The 17380-nt window shown below is 42.4% G+C and overlaps 3 protein-coding genes across 3 annotated transcripts in view; all 3 read right to left on the bottom strand.

Annotated features, from left to right (window-relative positions):
* Nucleotides 1-2819: 2819 nt before the first annotated feature.
* Nucleotides 2820-6825, bottom strand: LOC138597412 (extracellular calcium-sensing receptor-like). Its single transcript, XM_069669009.1, has 12 exons — nt 6680-6825; nt 6104-6339; nt 5899-5993; nt 5595-5774; nt 5288-5476; nt 4955-5194; nt 4640-4867; nt 4318-4527; nt 4084-4207; nt 3793-3986; nt 3347-3628; nt 2820-3242 (listed from the first exon to the last, which is right to left on the bottom strand). Exons 1-12 carry the CDS (start codon nt 6823-6825, stop codon nt 2820-2822), a joined length of 2547 nt encoding a protein of 848 aa, XP_069525110.1.
* A 1382-nt stretch (nt 6826-8207) lies between these two features.
* On the bottom strand, nt 8208-12616 carry LOC138597410 (extracellular calcium-sensing receptor-like). The gene is made up of 13 exons (XM_069669008.1): nt 12598-12616; nt 12125-12335; nt 11589-11827; nt 11381-11472; nt 11111-11290; nt 10664-10852; nt 10297-10536; nt 9982-10209; nt 9664-9873; nt 9433-9556; nt 9140-9333; nt 8733-9014; nt 8208-8630 (listed from the first exon to the last, which is right to left on the bottom strand). Exons 1-13 carry the CDS (start codon nt 12614-12616, stop codon nt 8208-8210), a joined length of 2631 nt encoding a protein of 876 aa, XP_069525109.1.
* A 740-nt stretch (nt 12617-13356) lies between these two features.
* plch1 (phospholipase C, eta 1) overlaps nt 13357-17380 on the bottom strand; it is a 58333-nt gene continuing 54309 nt past the window's right edge. The window contains exon 23 of the mRNA XM_069668817.1: nt 13357-17270. Within this exon, the coding sequence (XP_069524918.1) occupies nt 14503-17270 (2768 nt within the window). The 3' untranslated portion in view covers nt 13357-14502. The remainder of the gene's footprint in view (nt 17271-17380) is intronic.

Genomic DNA, 17380 nt, shown 5'->3' with positions numbered 1-17380 from the left:
GGATAAAGCTTTTCTGGACATTCAACACATACAAAGCTGTTGTATGAATGTCAGAATATGCATCCGCTACAAGTGCAATAAGCTCTCTATATAAAATACAACTTACGTCAAACTTGCTTCATCAATAATAACAACAGAATACAGTAAGCTCAGAAAAATGGCAAGGTATCTAATCGATCAGTTCAACAGCTCCTGTTGTAAAATCGTATTAAATTCAACTTTCAACATCACAGCCTCACGTCAGTTGCCTGCAAGAATAAAAGGTATTAGAAAGTTCCACATGTCTAAAAGCTCCAATCTAAAGAGCCAACCCTAAATGGTATCCTGACTAAAACATACCCCCCTCCTATTCTGAACAGGTGAAGTCTTGATGTGAATATTTATAACGTGTGTAAAGCGTTTTACAAGGAAGTAAACTATGACACAGCTAGCACACAGCTGAAAATGATTCCTCTCTAGAGTGATGGTGGAAAAACAGCGCTAACAAGTGACTAGCAGTGGGGGGGAAGCCTCCAGGCATCATAAGTTGGAAAAACAAGTACTTGTGGATGTTTAGATGATATGTAGCCTCACTCTACCAGAAACGTTTTTATCGAGCATATTTTGTAGTCCACATTGGCAAATTTCGAGTGAATAAGCAAGCTGTATTAACGGCTCCTCTAAACATTTAGCTGAGTTGAAGGACTGCAGTTACGTCAGGATGTATAAAAAGAAAAGCATACTGTATATAGGATTAATATTCCAACACTGATTGTGTATCCAACAAGCATGTGAAAGGAATCTGTTAGCATTATATTTTTTTCATTGTATTTTATTTTGGCCACTATTGAGGACCGCAGCCCCTGGCAGAAGCCCCGTTTATCTATGAATGTAAGATTAAAAACAAACGATTGACTATTTTCAGGGAAATTTTTTGAGTTTTTTATTAATTTTTGGTACATTTTTAATGAAATAGAAAAGAAACAACCACATTCATACAAATTGCTTAGAAATATTTTAGTGAGCGGCTTACACTGATCAGCCATAACATTATGACCACTGACAGGTGAAGTGAATAACATTGATTATCTCGTTACAATGGCACCTGTCAGTGGGTGGAATATGTTAGGTAAGTGAACATTTTGTCCTCGAAGTTGATGTGTTGGAAGCAGGAAAAATGGGCAAGTGTAAGGATGTGAGCAACTATGAGAAGGGCCAAATTGTGATGGCGAGACGACTGGGTCAGAGTATCTCCAAAACTGCAGCTGTTGTGGGGTGTTTCTGGTCTGCAGTGGTCAGGAGCTACCAAAAGTGGTCCAAGGAAGGAAAACCACCAAACTGGCGACAGGGTCATGGCAGCCAAGACTCACTGATGCGCCTGGTGAACAAAGGCTGGCCCGTGCGGTCCGATCCAACGGAAGAGCCACTGAAGCTCAAATTGCTGAAAAATTAAATGCTGGTTCTGATAGAAAGGTGTCAGAACACACAGTGTGTCGCAGATTGTTGTGTATGGGGCTGCGTAGCCACAGATCGGTCAGGGTGCCCCTGTCCATCACAGAAGGCACCTAAAATTGGCACGTTAGCATCACAACTGGACCAGGGTGCAACTGAAGAAGGAGGCCTGGTCTGATGAATCTTTTCTTTTTTCTTTTCCATCATGGGGATGGACAGGTGCCTGTGTGTCACTTACCTGGTGAAGACATGGCAGCAGGATGCACTGTGGGAAGAAGACAGGCTGGCGGAGGCAGTGTGATGCTTTGGCCAATGTTCTGCTAGAGTCCTGCATTCATGAGGATGTTACTTTGAGTACCGCTCAGGGTTTCTGTTAGAAAAAATCTGTGCCGGTCCAAGTGTCCTGGAAGCTTTCAATGTTCCGGACAAATGGGTGAAATTACGGTCAAATATTATATTTATTTAGCTTAAAAACAATTGATTGGCAGGCTATATCAAGGGCGTAGAATTGGTTATGTAAATTAGTCCATTGTCCCTACAATAATTTTCAAAAATGAATAAATGATACGCCTAATGTTGAACTTTCAACCTGCGGAGGAGTCGTGCATGAGACAGCCATCACTCTGTCTGTCACTGTAAACAAGGACTCCCGTTCACAGTTCACAGGGGCGAGTGCACCAGCACTTATCTCTTACGTCCGACTTAGCTATGACCGACTTCTTGATTGGAATTCATACCGAATGCAGCAATTCTAACTGACCCCGGTCGTAGCTGCTCCCGGTCTTATGATGCGAGGGTAAAAAAACGGCAATTACCGGATAACGGAAACCCAGGTACTGCCTATCCTAACATTGTTGCAGATCAAATACACCCCTTCATGGAAACAGTATTCCCCAATGGCAGTGGGAATCAGCAGGATCATGCGCCCTGCCACACTGCAAAAATGGTTCAGGAATGGTTTTGAGGATAACGACGAGTTCAGGGTGTTGACTTGGCAACTAACAGGACCTAAAGGATCTGCTGCTAACATATTGGTGCCAGATACCTCAGCAAACCTCTAAAGGTCTGGTGGAGTCCATGCCTCGATGGGTCAGGGCTGTTTTGGCGAAAAAAGGGGAACCTACACAATATTAAGCAGGTGGTCATAATCGTATGGTTGATTGGTGTACAATTTAGACATGTTTTTCTTGAATAGGTGATAAATAATGTTACCACCAGCAGAAGTATTCTAGGCTTTAAAAATTTGAATTACCCATGGCAACAAAGCCTTTGTTACTTAAAAAAGCTATGCACAAAAGAATAAGCACGGCTTAGCACATACACATAACCACATAGTAAGGGCAAGTTAGGCACCAACCAGAAATATATGATAGAGGTGAGCAAGAAAACTATCTTGCCATCAGATGTTTCTTAGTGTTTTTCTCAGGCCTCAAAAGAATGATGAAACATTTGGGGGCAAAAATGCAGAGCAGTAGACCGTAGCTGGAGGCCAGGATTGCAAAAATTTCCACAGCGACAACATACTTCCCAGGAGAGCTGACGTAAGCAGGAACAAAGGCCACCCAGACGGCACAGAAGATCAGCATGCTGAAGGTGATCAGTTTGGCCTCATTGAAGTTATCAGGGAGTTTCCGAGCAAGAAAGGCCAAGAGGAGGCAGGTGCAGGCCAGCAGGCCAATGTAGCCAAGGACCAGAGAGAAGCCCACCACAGAGGCCATGGCACACTCCAGGGTGACCTTTGACCCTTGGAAACCCAGATCAAGTTGAGGCACCGGGGGACTGAGAGACAACCATGTGGCACAGATGATAACCTGTATGAAAAGTGAACATATTTCAGTGCTACAATCTAGTATTAAATATATTTTCATAAACAGATAATATCGTTTCCATTCAATTAACAAAGAACTGCCCACACCTGTATAGAGGTAAAGAAGCAGACACTTCCTCTCTGTTGACCAGGACCAAACCACTTCATCAAGGTTTCAGCACCAGGCCGAGCTGAGCGGAAAACAGCGAGAACTACGAGGGTTTTGACCAAGAGGCAGGAAACACAAAGCACAAAGCTGATCCCAAAGGCGGCCTGCTGCAACCGACAGGACCAGACTGACGGACGACCAATGAACACCAGCGAGCACAAGAAGCAGAGCTTCAGTGACAGAAGAAGCAGGAAGCTTAGCTCTGAGTTGTTGGCTCGCACCTAGAAATGAATCATGTTAACAGACAGAGATGCAGCAATTAGAACAAAACTACACTTTTCAATCGACAAAAAAAAATTAAAGACAGCACAGTTAAAATGTGCTGCAACTGTGTTTACACCAAGTTTTCTGTAACATTGTTCTTATCATATTACTGGGTTCTTACCATGGGTGTTTGACGGTAGCAAAGAAACACCACAAACACAGCTGTTGTCACCACGACACCAGACACAGCCACTGTGGTCAGAGTGATGCCCAAGGTTTCATTAAAGGAAAGGAAGTCCAGCTGGCGAGGGATGCAGGCAGTTCCTTCTACATTGGACCAGAAGTCAGATGGACAACGCTCGCAGTGTAGGGAACCTGGGAGAGGTAAAAGCTAAATGAAACATTAAAGGGTAGAGTAAGGTTGCAACATTTGTCTCCGCTACTTAAAATGGCCCATACCACCTTTCCTTACCTGTTTTGTTGCTTATCTCCCCTTCAGCACATGAGATACAGTCAAAGCAGCAGACAGGTTCTCCTTTCCTGTTGGCTTTTCGGGTGCCTGTCGGGCAGCTCTCACTGCACACTGAAACAGGGACCTGAACAAAAAGCCAGTACATTTTCTATATGACATAACTTAATGAATACAGACATTTATTTCAATGACAATTTTGTTAATAAGCTTAAGACAACATGTTTATCTGACAACCTGACTTGATCCTGTGCTCCATTGAACAGCTGACTCGTTAAGGTGGAGGTTAAATCCATCAACACCACCAACCAAGACAAGTTTGAGTGGCCCCTCAGAGGTTTTCTGCCAGTTCACAAGGTCGTACTTTGCTGGAATGTCGGCACCTTGGAAATGAAACATTTCCCCTTGTGGTGTGGTGACGTTCACTTTGTTCAAATGCTGGAGCAGCTGGAAGTAACAAGTCTTGGTTAAACCCATCACAGTTATTTAGATTAACAAAGCTTTGGGCTATAATACCAGGATAATTTGGATGAGATGGCAAAGTGATCATAGTGTTTACCTCTATGGGCTTGATGTGTTCTGGAGAGGAGCAGGTGGAGATGTTTGTGAGAACCCTGTCTCCATCAGTACAGGAGAGAAGGCTGTGAAGGGCGTGTGCTGCAGCATAAACAGCAAGGTAGACATTATATTCCACCCTCAGCCGAGAGGTGTCAGTAAAGGGATGCTGCACACCCTCCAGGGACTCTGTACCACTGCAGGGTGGAAGAGAAGCTTTCTGAAGAGACGCCTTGTCAGGAGGAGAAGTAGAAACATTTGAAAGATGGTCAGTCCTCGGTTTGAGGGGTGAAGAGAAATATAAAGGGAATGTTCTTGCATTTGATTGTGTAGCTCCAGGACTGCATCCAAACTCCTTTTGCCAGAATTCTCTCAAGAAATCGTCATTAGGACGATGAATTGGGTGCAAACTTCTGAGATAATTTTTGAATCCGGGTATTGATGAACTTCGAATGGCCACACCAACAACACCATTTGCCACTTTAGAGATGGTTTGATCTTGCAGAAGATCATCACTGGTACTCCACGCTTCACTGGCCAGAAACTGTCTGTCGGTCACCTACAGTAAAACACACTGAAATAAATTACAACATGGAAAATAAGTGACTTTTTTTTGCTTGAAACAAAATATATTATCATGCCAGTTGCTCACATTCATTTTGGCCAGTTCCACAAATACTTTCTTTACATCTGTGTACCAGCAGAAGATCAGAATCACCCTCGCAGTCGAAGCTTGAATTGTGAGAGCTGCACGTTTGGCATCAATAGAAATTGTTTCTCTGCGGACAGCCTCTATGAATTCCAAACACACTCCTTTCCCCTGAATTTCTTTCTGGAATTCCTGAAATATGAAAGTCAAAACACAATTACTGTATTCTTATACGTATCAATTGTATTATAAATGTGAAAAGTGGGAAGGTTTCTCAGGCAATGCGCATTACAATAACAAAGACATACACCTTTATGGCCAGCTGACCATAATCATTGTTTTCTATCACTGCTCCAATCCAAGTCCAGTGGAAGCGTGTGGCCAGTCGTGCCATGGCCTGGGCTTGGTAAATATCACTGGGGATTGTTCTGAAGAAATTAGGATATTTCAGCCGGTCACTAAGACAGGGGCAGCTCGCCAAGTAGCTGATCTGAAACAAAGACACATCAACAACACTTTGTCACTGCTATTACAGGAATTAATCCATTTTTTTTGTATCAGCCTCGAGATTTAGATTGTTTCAATCAAAGCCTAGTGAGGTGAATTAAACTCACAACTGGCACAGATAGAGGCCCCAGGATACTGGACATTATTATTCCTGTTGTAGACGAGGCAGCAGCAATGAGCAAAGAAGCAGGCCGACCACCTGCTGATGGCATTAGACATGTGATTACATGGAAAACCTCTAATTTCATACTCATTGTATTTATTTTCATTTAGAAAGCCAATGTTAACTGAATACCAAATTATATCAGGTACCTGCTTTCACTTCAGGCTCATAAGCTGCAGAACGAGGAGTAGAGGCCGTTAAGCTGCAGCTGTGTGCGTCTCCTCCAACCAGTGACATGGCACCTTGCAGAGCCCAGGGGTATAGGGAACAGCTATCAAGTATACGGTAACCCAGCTTCACTCCTGGTAGCAGGGTGTGGTTACGATTGATTTCCTCCACAGCAAACACCATGGCATGTAAGTATTTTAATGGCACCTGTTCTAAACTGAGACCACAGGAGAAAGAGGAAGAGGGAATAAATACACAATTACATTAATCAGTGAAGAATAAAAAACAATCGTGACATGAATGTAAAAAAAAAAACATGTCCAGAAAATACACACACAGCAACATAGATGTATTATATCAAACTCCAAACATTTCTTTTACTTATGGACGTATGATCTAAGCACTATGAACGTTGCATGAGTTTCTGGATCAAGATTTTCTGGATCTAAAAAATAAGAGCATGACAAAAAATATGACAAATAAAGACATTGAGCAGCCACAAAACGAACATAATAAACCACAAGACAACAAAACTACAAGTCGTGATAAAGTTTTACCCAGTGCAAGGTTCATATTGTGGCAGCCTGGTGAAGCCCTGCTCTACAGCTGAAGGTATGTAATACAGATTAAAAAGTCCTCCGATAATCACATCTCCATCCTGGGAGAGGCTCTTGCCACTCGGTGCCCCCCAGTGGGAGCACATAGTCGCCTGAGCCACATTCAGCCCCTTCTGTCTGCCCACTACACTGAGAAGCAGCAGGCTGAGGGCTGAAGAGAGCCACAGAGCAGGCAACCAGATCAGCCAAGACATGGATACAGCTTTTCTGGACACTCAGCACATACAAAGCTGTTGTATGAATGTCAGAATATGCATCAACTACAAGTGCAATATAACTCGCATCAAACCCTCTTCATCAAATCTGACAATAGAGTACATTACGTTCAGAAATATGGCAAGGTATCTCTTAAATCAGTTCAACAGCTTCTTGTACTAAAGTAAAATCTTATTAAATTCAACTTCCAAATGTAACATCACAGCCTCATGTCACTTCCCTGCAACAAGGAAGAACTGTAGAAACAGAAACATGTTTCACATGTCTAAGAGCTCCTATCAAAGGATTAATAGCCACCTCTAAAAATGGTATCTTGACTGAAACAACACCCCCCCCCTCCTATTCTGAACAAGTTAGTCTTAATGTGAGCTTTTATAATACAAAGCATTCTGAAGGAAGTAAACTATGACACAAGCAGCACTGATACCCTAATTATTCCTCTCTAGAGTGATGGTGGAAAAACAATCCCAGCAAGTGATTAGTGTGTACGATGTTGGCAGTCAGGGAAAAGCCTCGGGGCAGAATACATTTTTAATAAATCTGCATTTGGATCTTCAGATAATTTGCGGCCTCATTCCAACTACTGGAAACTTTTAATCTAGCAGGTCGCTGTGGCTAATTTGGATTATAGAAGCATGGTGTATTAATGGTATTTTCTGTCATCTCATTTAAACTTTTAGCTGAGTTAAAGAAAACAGTCCTTAAAAAGAAAGCGTATATGTGGTTAATATTCAAATATACAATCCTCTTAATACAACAAGGAATGTGTTGACATGTTTTTTTTATTAATTATTTCAGAAATTACAACTTTATTTTAACTGTACTTCACTCGAGCCACTGTTGAGCACTGCAGCCCTGACAGGAGCACCTTGTGAATAAATTATCTTTGAATCTAAGATTTAAAAAAAAAAAAAAGAGTCTTATTAATTTTTGGTACATTTTTTAATCAAATAGAAGACAAACAACCACATTCATACAAATTGCATGAGTAATGCTTTAGTGAGCAGCTTATAATTTAAATAGGTTTTCCTTGAATGGGTGATGAATAATGTTAGCAATTCATGTGGGATTACAGCAGAAGTGTTCTAGGCTTTGAAGTTACCAATAAAAGCTATCACTATCTGTGGCTAGAAAACATGTACTTTAATAAAGCTAATCACAAAAGAATACGCATAGCATGGCACATACACATAACCACATAGTAAGGGCAAGTTAGGGGGCAACCAGAAAATTGATAAAGAGTCAAGTAAGACTATCTTGCCATCAGATGTTTCTTAGTGTTTTTCTCAGGCCTCAAAAGAATGATGAAACATTTGGGGGCAAAAATGCAGAGCAGTAGACCGTAGCTGGAGGCCAGGATTGCAAAGATTTCCACAGCGACAACATACTTCCCAGGAGAGCTGACGTAAGCAGGAACAAAGGCCACCCAGACGGCACAGAAGATCAGCATGCTGAAGGTGATCAGTTTGGCCTCATTGAAGTTATCAGGGAGTTTCCGAGCAAGAAAGGCCAAGAGGAGGCAGGTGCAGGCCAGCAGGCCAATGTAGCCAAGGACCAGAGAGAAGCCCACCACAGAGGCCATGGCACACTCAAGGGTGACCTTTGACCCTTGGAAACCCAGATCACGTTGAGGCACGGGAGGGCTGAGAGACAACCATGTTGCACAGATGATAACCTGTATAAAAAGTGAACACATTTCAGTGCTACAATCTAATATAAACTCTTGACTCACATATATACTGTGCTCTTAATTTAATTAATGAAAAACTGTCCACACCTGTATAGAGGTAAAGAAGCAGACACTTCCTCTCTGTTGACCAGGACCAAACCACTTCATCAAGGTTTCAGCACCAGGCCGAGCTGAGCGGAAAACAGCGAGAACTACGAGGGTTTTGACCAAGAGGCAGGAAACACAAAGCACAAAGCTGATCCCGAAGGCGGCCTGCTGCAACCGACAAGACCAGACTGCTGGACGACCGATGAACACCAGCGAGCACAGGAAGCAGAGCTTCAGCGACAATAGAAGCAGGAAGCTCAGCTCTGAGTTGTTGGCTCGCACCTTTAGGTGAAAAAGAGAAACATGTTGCCATGTGAACAATATACTTTTTGCACATATGGAGCACTCAAGAAAAACTGATATGCAACCTCTCTTTTACATTACTTTCTATATTACTGGGTTCTTACCATGGGTGTTTGACGGTAGCAAAGAAACACCACAAACACAGCTGTTGTCACTGCAGCACCAGACACAGCTGCTGTGGTCAGAGTGATGCCCAAGGTTTCATTAAAGGAAAGGAAGTCCAGCTGGCGAGGGATGCAGGCAGTTCGCTCAACATTGGACCAGAAGTCAGATGGACAACGCTCACAGTGTAGGGAACCTGGGAGAGGAAAGACGGATGAAGACAGGAAAATAAGTGGCTGAAGTGCAGATGAACCCAAAGCAGACAAGTAAGAATGTTTATTGGTATTTTCCTCACCATCTTTATTGCTTATCTCCCCTTCAGCACATGGTATACAGTCAAAGCAGCAGACAGGTTCTCCTTTCCTGTTGGCCTTTCGGGTGCCTGCCGGGCAGCTCTCACTGCACACTGAAACAGGGACCTGAATGAAAAGCCAATAAGTATTCCCTATGAAATTATCTTGTATATAAGGTGATTTATCTCAACAGAAAATACAAAGTAACCATGAGAAAACATTTTATTCATAACCTGACTTGATCCTGTGCTCCATTGAACAGCTGACTCGTTAAGGTGGAGGTTAAATCCATCAACACCACCAACCAAGACAAGTTTGAGTGGCCCCTCAGAGGTTTTCTGCCAGTTCACAAGGTCGTACTTTGCTGGAATGTCGGCACCTTGGAAATAAAACATTTCCCCTTGTGGTGTGGTGACGTTCACTTTGTTCAAATACTGCAACAGCTGAAAGTAACAAGTGTTGGTTAAACCCATCACCGTTATTCAGGTTATCAAAAATTTAAGAGCTAAAAAAAACTGTGGATGAGATGGCAAAGTGATCATACTGTTTACCTCTATGGGCTTGATGTGTTCTGGAGAGGAGCAGGTGGAGATGTTTGTGAGAAACCTGTCTCCATCAGTACAGGAGAGAAGGCTGTGAAGGGCGTGTGCTGCAGCATAAACAGCAAGGTAGACATTATATTCCACCCTCAGCCGAGAGGTGTCAGTAAAGGGATGCTGCACACCCTCCAGGGACTCCGTCCCACTGCAGGGTGGAAGAGAAGCTTTCTGAAGAGACGCCTTGTTAGGAGGAGAAGTAGAAACATTTGAAAGATGGTCAGTCCTTGGATTGATGGGTGAAGAGAAATATAAAGGGAATGTTCTTGCATTTAATTGTGTAGCTCCAGGACTGCATCCAAACTCCTTTTGCCAGAATTCTCTCAAGAAATCATCATTAGGACGATGAATTGGGTGCAGACTTCTGAGATAATTTTCAAATCCAGGTATTGATGAACTTCGAATGGCCACACCAACAACACCATTTGCCACTTTAGAGATGGTTTGATCTTGCAGAAGATCATCACTGGTACTCCACGCTTCACTGGCCAGAAACTGTCTGTCCGTCACCTACAGTAAAACACACTGAAATAGATTACAACATGGAAAATAACCGACATTTATTTTTCTGAACAAAATATATTTTAAAACATTTTTTTCACGATGAACCACTTGACATACTGTGCCAGCTACTCACATTAATCTTGGAGAGTTCCAGTAATACTTTCTTTACATCTGTGTACCAGCAGAAGATCAGAATCACCCTCGCGCTTGAAGCTTGAATTGTGAGAGCTGCACGTTTGGCGTCAATAGAAATTGTTTCTCTGCGGACAGTCTCTATGAATTCCAAACACACTCCTTTCCCCTGAACCTCTTCCTGAAATACCTGAAATTGGGAGGTTAAAACAACAGATAGGCTCAAGAGCACTTTACAATAAGCTTACAGCTGATATACAGAAGCAAATCTTAACTAATGCATGACTCAACAATTAAATGCAAAAATCTCTGCTTGGTGTGTCATAAATTCTTGTTTCTCATCATCAATAAAAAAGATTGCACTTTGTAGATCATCAGTTAAGGAACGATGAGTTACTTGGACATCAAATGACGACTTCAGGCAATGCACAGTAACACAAAGATTCACCTTTATGGCCAGCTGACCATAATCATTGTTCACTATCACTGCTCCTGTCCAAGTCCAGTTAAAGCGGATGGCCAGTCGTGCCATGGCCCGGGCTTGGTAAATATCACTGGGGATTGTTCTGAAGAAATTAGGAAACTTGGGCCTGTCACTCAGACAGGGGCAGCTCGCCAAGTAGCTGATCTGAGAGAAAGACACGTAACTATAATTCTGACACTGCTCTTACAGCAACAACACCACTTTCAAACATTTAAAAAATAGTATCAAACTCACAACTGGCACAAATAAAGACCCCAAGATCCTGGACAGCATTATGCCTGTTGTAGATGAAGCAGCACCAATAAGCAAAGGAGCAGGCTGACCACCTGCAGAGGATATACTGTGTAACTACACAAGCAGAATCTTTAAAATATTTTCATATACATTTTTTACATTTCATGAGCATATCAATGTTATAGGAATATAAAATGATAAGTCATACCTGCTGTCTCTCCGGATTGTTCATAAGCTGCAGAGCGAGACATAGAGGCTGTAAGGTTGCACCTCTGTGCGTCTCCTCCAACTAGTGACATGGCACCTTGCAGAGCCCAGGGGTATCTGGCACAAGTATCAAGTATACGATAGCCCAGCTTCACTCCTGGTAGCAGCGTGTTGTTACGATTGATTTCCTCCACCGCAAACGCCATAGCATACATGTGTTTTAACGACTCTACATCTAAACTGTGGCCATGGGAGAAAACAGGAGAATAAAATAAACTACAATCAAAAACAATGTCCAAAGATGTCCTTCATACAGACATAAAGACGTAACAGCAATATTTATTGAAAGAATATCCTACATTGTAACTTGAACCTGTCAATTATTTTTGAACCTATTATATTGCATCATAAGTAGCTACTATAAACATTGCATAACTACCTGGCTCAACATGTTTTGAATTAAATTATATCATAACTGTAATAAACCAAAAGGTATGATCACTACAAGAAAAATAAGAACAATTGACAAAGTTTTACCCAGCGCAATGTTCATAATGTGGCAGCTTGGTGAAGTCCTGATCCATAGCTGAAGGAATGTAATACAGATTAAAAAGTCCACCGATGATCACATCTCCATCCTGGGAGACGCTCTTGTCGCCCGGTGCACCCCACCGGGAGCAGGCTGTCGCCTGAACCGACTCTAGCCCCATCGGTCTGCCCATCATGCTGAGAAGCAGCATGGAGAAGGCTGAGGAAGACCAACAAGCAGGGAGAGCAGGTATCCAAGACATGGACGCAGCTCTTCTGGACATCTAACAAATAAATTCAATCTTCATACAAAGATCAGAACATCATGTAGAAATGCAGTTAAATGAAATTGACATTGCCTAATCAAAGCGGATAACAGAGTGAGTAAAGTTCAGAAAAACTGTCAGGTACCTCAAAGACAACCCTCAACAGTTCCTTTTACCAAAATACATGTCCCAACAAATTCTATGTCCATGTCTTACAGTTTGGTGGCGGGTCCATTACCTTAAAAAAGAAATGTCATTACAAACAGTCATATGTTCGAAAAATCTCCCATCACAAGATAAACTCTGAAAATGGTATCCAAACTAAAACAGACCCATCGTCTGCACAAGTCACCATGTGAGAACTTGTAGCGTGAAAAGAGATTTGCGAGGACATATAACTGATGAAACAAGTAGGACACAACCCATATCTTTTCTCTAGAGTGAAGGTGGAAAAACAATGAAACCTTGACAAGTGATATGAAGTTATTAGTGCTCGGCGTGTGTGTGTGTGTGTGTACAGTAGATTACCTATAGATACAGTACTGTGTGATGTCACCCAAACGACCCACGGTAACTGAGATACTGTACACCAGGATAAGCAGGTATAGGGTTTTCTGAGCAAGTTTACTCAAATTGTAGTAAGGTAAAAGTTTAGATAAAACATCTGGTGATTGATCCAAAAAGCCTAACAAGTTGGGGGGGGGGGTCAGAAAGAACCAGTGTGGGGAATAATAACCCCTGAGCAACAGGTGTTCCGTTTGTCAGCTCCATTACAGTTATTTCATGAGCAATTTCATCCCATTATGTTCAAGTTGTCACATGGGGACCATTGAGGCTGTTTGTGACTTGCAGTATATATATTTTTAGCTTCAGCGGCAATTTGGATTAATTACCAGTTACCGTGAAGAAAAGAAAACAGGAAGTAAAGATGCATTTTGTTTAAATCAAATATTTTATTTTTTATTGCATTGGTAGGAAAATGCTCAAAGTCGTCTTTTGAGCAACAATACAAAGAAAAGGGGATGGTGTAACACTGAAACTAAAAGAACAAACTGGTGCCACCCTCCCTTCCTCAGCCTGGCCCTGTAGAGTTGTCACAGTTGCTTTTTTTTTATTCCATTACATTATACAAAATAAAATAACCAACAAGACATTTTGATTATTTTTACTGTCTGTATCAAAGTAATTAGAAAAATAAAAACCTTTCAACTCCAAATCTTTAAAATTTGCAAAAATGTTTTCAGATTCTACAAATCATAAGAAAGCAACAAGTCCAAGCATGGAAGTTTAATTATTGCACCTAGTACAAACAAGCCTATGTCCTCTCTTGTATCCAATGCAACTTTTCCTTTTTGTGCAAATGTTGATGGGCAATGCAACATCTATTGTATAAATTGGTGCATAGTCATGCCTGACATGTTCACAGGTAACATGCACAAACATTTATGTACAGATAGAATTGGTTCTTAACTAAGAGTCACCTCAGATTAAGAACAATGAGAAAAATATTTACACGTAACACAAATAAAATACACTAAAAAGAGAAGGAAGACTTATATTTGATCTTTAGAAGGATGAATCAAGTCTATTAAAAGTAGCTGTTTGTTTATACTACACATTCAAATGATACAAAGAAAGACACTCCCTCTCTGCTTAAAACCCAATTCTTCTTTTTTTGCTTCATAGTCAATGTTTGCAGTTTGGGCAGTACACCACATGGACAAAGATAACAAGTATCTGTACAATCAGTCTAGGAAGCCATTTGGAGGGAATCAAAGTTCCCAGGTACATTTACACATTAAGCAGAATATAGACAATACACTGCCAGACTAGAAAGACCATTCACTATTGAATAGTGGACATTTCATACAGGAACTTCATGCTGTCAGATCCAACCATGGAATATATTTGATGATTCACTTACATTGTACAGACGATATCTTTCTCTAAAAAAAATAAAAGCCCAGAATAAGATTTATTTTACCATTATAATCGAAACCCACTGATCTGTAAATGTGGAAACAAACAATGGCAAGTATTTAATTCTTGATCCAGCTTTTGGTGTAACATCATCCGAAATCACTGCTTGATTGGTTATCTCATTTTAGGTTATTGTCTTCGCTACAGTCTGAGAAGAAAGTACACTTCAGGCTCTGACGCAGAGGGGTTGGAGTCAGAAGGTGAAAGACAGTCATCAGTGAAGTACCGATCGCCATAATGATCCCCATTTCCATACCGTAATGACGTACAAGCCCCTTCAGGAAGTCCCCTGTCCTCCAGCTGACCAAAGTAGCCTGCTATGTAAGAACCAGTAGAGTGTCTGTTAGCTGGTGGATTCTGTGAGGCTGGTTTATTCCTCAAAACCACCCCACCTATGCCGGCGGTGCTACTGATCACTTCACCTGCCCTAGGCTTGAGAGCCTCTTGCTGTCTTTCACGTGCACGGCTGTTGATGTGACGTACTCGGCTTTGGCTCCGAGAGGATAGGCGACGAGTAAGGAGTGGTGGAGAATCATCTTCATCTCTAGGAACGACCGGAGCTATACTTGTTGCCTGTGGCTGTGGCAATGGGGATTTTGCTTCCTGACACAACTGAGGGGGCTGGGGCCTATCTCTGTAGCCGTCATCCCCCTCCAGACTGACCAGTTTACGTAGCTGTTCTGTAAGTGGATCACAAGACTGTGACTGGAAAGTTACTTCCCCCATGGATCCAATCCTCTTTTGCTTCCTCATATGAGGAGTGATGAAACTACGACTAATAATGTGGTATTTGCTCTGGAAGTTGCATGATATGTCTTCAGAAGTCAGGTCTCCCAGGGACTTGGATTTACATGGGCTGGCGGCTGTGGACTCTATAGTACTAGCCTGGGGTTTTGTTGAAAAGGGACCTAAATTTGAGTGAAGGGATACTCTGGATTCAGGCTGAGACTGGTTCCCATTACTAACCAGGGAAACCTTTTGGTTCCATGACTGCTTTGCGGCGTATGAATTTGTTGTACCTTTGCAGTGTGGCTGTGTGTTTTGAGTAGCTGAAGACTCTAAAGAGGGCGTAATGCAGTCATTGTCCGGTAGGCTGTAAACTGCATCGCAGTCTGAAGAAGGTGAATACAGGCCTCTGTCCTTACAGACGTTGGTAGACACAGCAGATTGGACAGGGAGGCTGACAGGAGAAGAGAACCCATCGTGGAAGCACCTTTCCTGCTCCCTCTCCATCAGTTTATATCCTAGCCTATCTTGATAAGACCTGGTAAGTATCTGGCTGCCACTATGGCTATTCTGTTGTCTGTAGGAACTGTGTAAGTCTCTGCTGCTGTTGACGGCCTCTGAGTTGCTCTGAGGAACAGGGTAGCTGTTCTGACGCAGTGGACTAGGTTTCGAAGGTCTGGAGTGGACAGGTCTGTGGAAAGGAGAAGGATTGGAGTTGTTCTGGTGTTGGTGGTGGTTGGGCAGCTGATAAGAAGGTTGATGCATTGGGGAGGGACATGGTGAGAATGTTACACGAGATGCATGTGACGGGTATTGTTGTTGAGGATCGTGGTATGATGAATGCAGTTTTTGTTTGGAGTAGTTCGGAGTGGATTCATGGTTTTGGTAAATAGCATGGCGTTTTGTTGGACTCATGAGTCCTTCCCATTGGCTGCCATGTCTTGGCGAGGTCAGCATCATCTCCAATGGATCCTCATCAACGTTAATCTCCACTTCTGCAAAAGCATTTCCAGCTGAGTGATGGAGAAACTGGAAACCGTGGCCATTTACCGAAGAGCCTGTGTACCTTATAGAAGTATCCTGCTCCATCTCTGTTCCTTGTGCTGGGGGATCATATACTTCCTCATAAACACTCTCCTCTGCCTCCTCAATTCCTTCACACTGGCCACTTTTTCTGTGTATATCACCCCAACCCACATTGAGTCCTTTTCCTAAACCCTGTACCACCTTTGTTGGAGAGGACCCTAAACTGCTTGAGGGGGTGCTCTCCACAGCGTGTGCCTGAACATGGACTGTCTGTTTCCTCAGGTTGTACACTGAAACTGGCAACAGCACCTCTTCATCCAGTATGGTGTAAACCTCCTCAAGCTCTGATGTCTCCGGGCTGGAGAAGAGGGTTGAAGCAGGTGCAGCATTTGCCTGAGAAATCCTACACGGTGAAAGGATCTCACATTTTGTATGATTTGTTTTTTGAGCTACTTTTTGGGGACTTGGTAGGTGTTTCTTTTTAGTAGATGCCGTATCAGTCTTAAGAGGAGACCTTATTTCTTGCAGCACTTCCGGGGTGGTAGACCTATAGTTTGAGCGATGAAAGGGGGTATGATCATGAGATAACGTTGTAAGATTATTTTGGTCAACGGAGCTTTCAAACTGACCAATCAGAACTGAAATAGAGCCACATGTGTCTTGCTCATTGCCCAATGACACAGCATCAATGAGTCTGGAGATGGTGCTGTCGTGCAAAGAGCTTGGACTCTTCAGATCACAGTTCATACTGACAGGGGACAAAGGGGCCACAGAGCAGGGGGCCGAGGAAGAGGAGGAGGAGGAGGAGACTGATGGTGCGACTGTGAATGTTGTGCTGTTTGATGATGTTTCTGGTTTATCTGATCTCAGCTGGCTGATCGTGGACGGTGAGATGAAACAGTTTTTCTCTGTTACTTTGGAGATGATCTTTGAACGGTTGACTTCATTGTCTTTTGATTGGTAATTGGCATAATCTTCTTCCTTTTTCACTTCTCCTCCACCAATAACCAGATAGGAAGTCTCCTCCGATGGGTCATATTCTGTATTTCTGTTGATGTATGTCTTAGAAGGAGAAGAGATGCTTGGTTCAATGCAGAATGATGATTCGATGAAAGGGTCCAAAGAGGAAGACCTTGGCCTATTGAAGGGGAAACCTCCTGTGGACACAGATGATTAAAGAAAAATATAAGTAAAGAGAAGCTTACATACTACTATTTAATGTTTAACAACAAGCCAACCAACAATAAAATGACAACAATTAACAGTC

Source organism: Semicossyphus pulcher, unplaced genomic scaffold (genome assembly GCF_022749685.1).
Source record: "Semicossyphus pulcher isolate SPU_LCO1_2020_fin unplaced genomic scaffold, fSemPul1.0.p SCAF_19, whole genome shotgun sequence".
Lineage (NCBI taxonomy): Eukaryota > Metazoa > Chordata > Actinopteri > Labriformes > Labridae > Semicossyphus > Semicossyphus pulcher.
The sequence above is the reverse complement of the archived record's forward strand: the minus strand, read 5'-3'. Positions and strand labels throughout refer to the sequence as shown.

Bases quoted from the DNA above. Each gene is read 5' to 3' on its own strand.
- LOC138597412 (XM_069669009.1), bottom strand. From the start codon at position 6,825: ATGTGCTCCCACTGGGGGGCACCGAGTGGCAAGAGCCTCTCCCAGGAT. The intron at 5,195-5,287 runs GTGAGCAACTGG...GTTTTACTGTAG, and splicing joins TGGAACTGGCCAAAATGAAT to GTGACCGACAGACAGTTTCT. The intron at 4,868-4,954 runs GCAAGAACATTC...CCTCCTGACAAG, and splicing joins CTGGAGCTACACAATCAAAT to GCGTCTCTTCAGAAAGCTTC.
- LOC138597410 (XM_069669008.1), bottom strand. The intron at 10,210-10,296 runs GCAAGAACATTC...CCTCCTAACAAG, and splicing joins CTGGAGCTACACAATTAAAT to GCGTCTCTTCAGAAAGCTTC. The intron at 9,557-9,663 runs GTTATGAATAAA...CTTTTCATTCAG, and splicing joins GGAGCACAGGATCAAGTCAG to GTCCCTGTTTCAGTGTGCAG.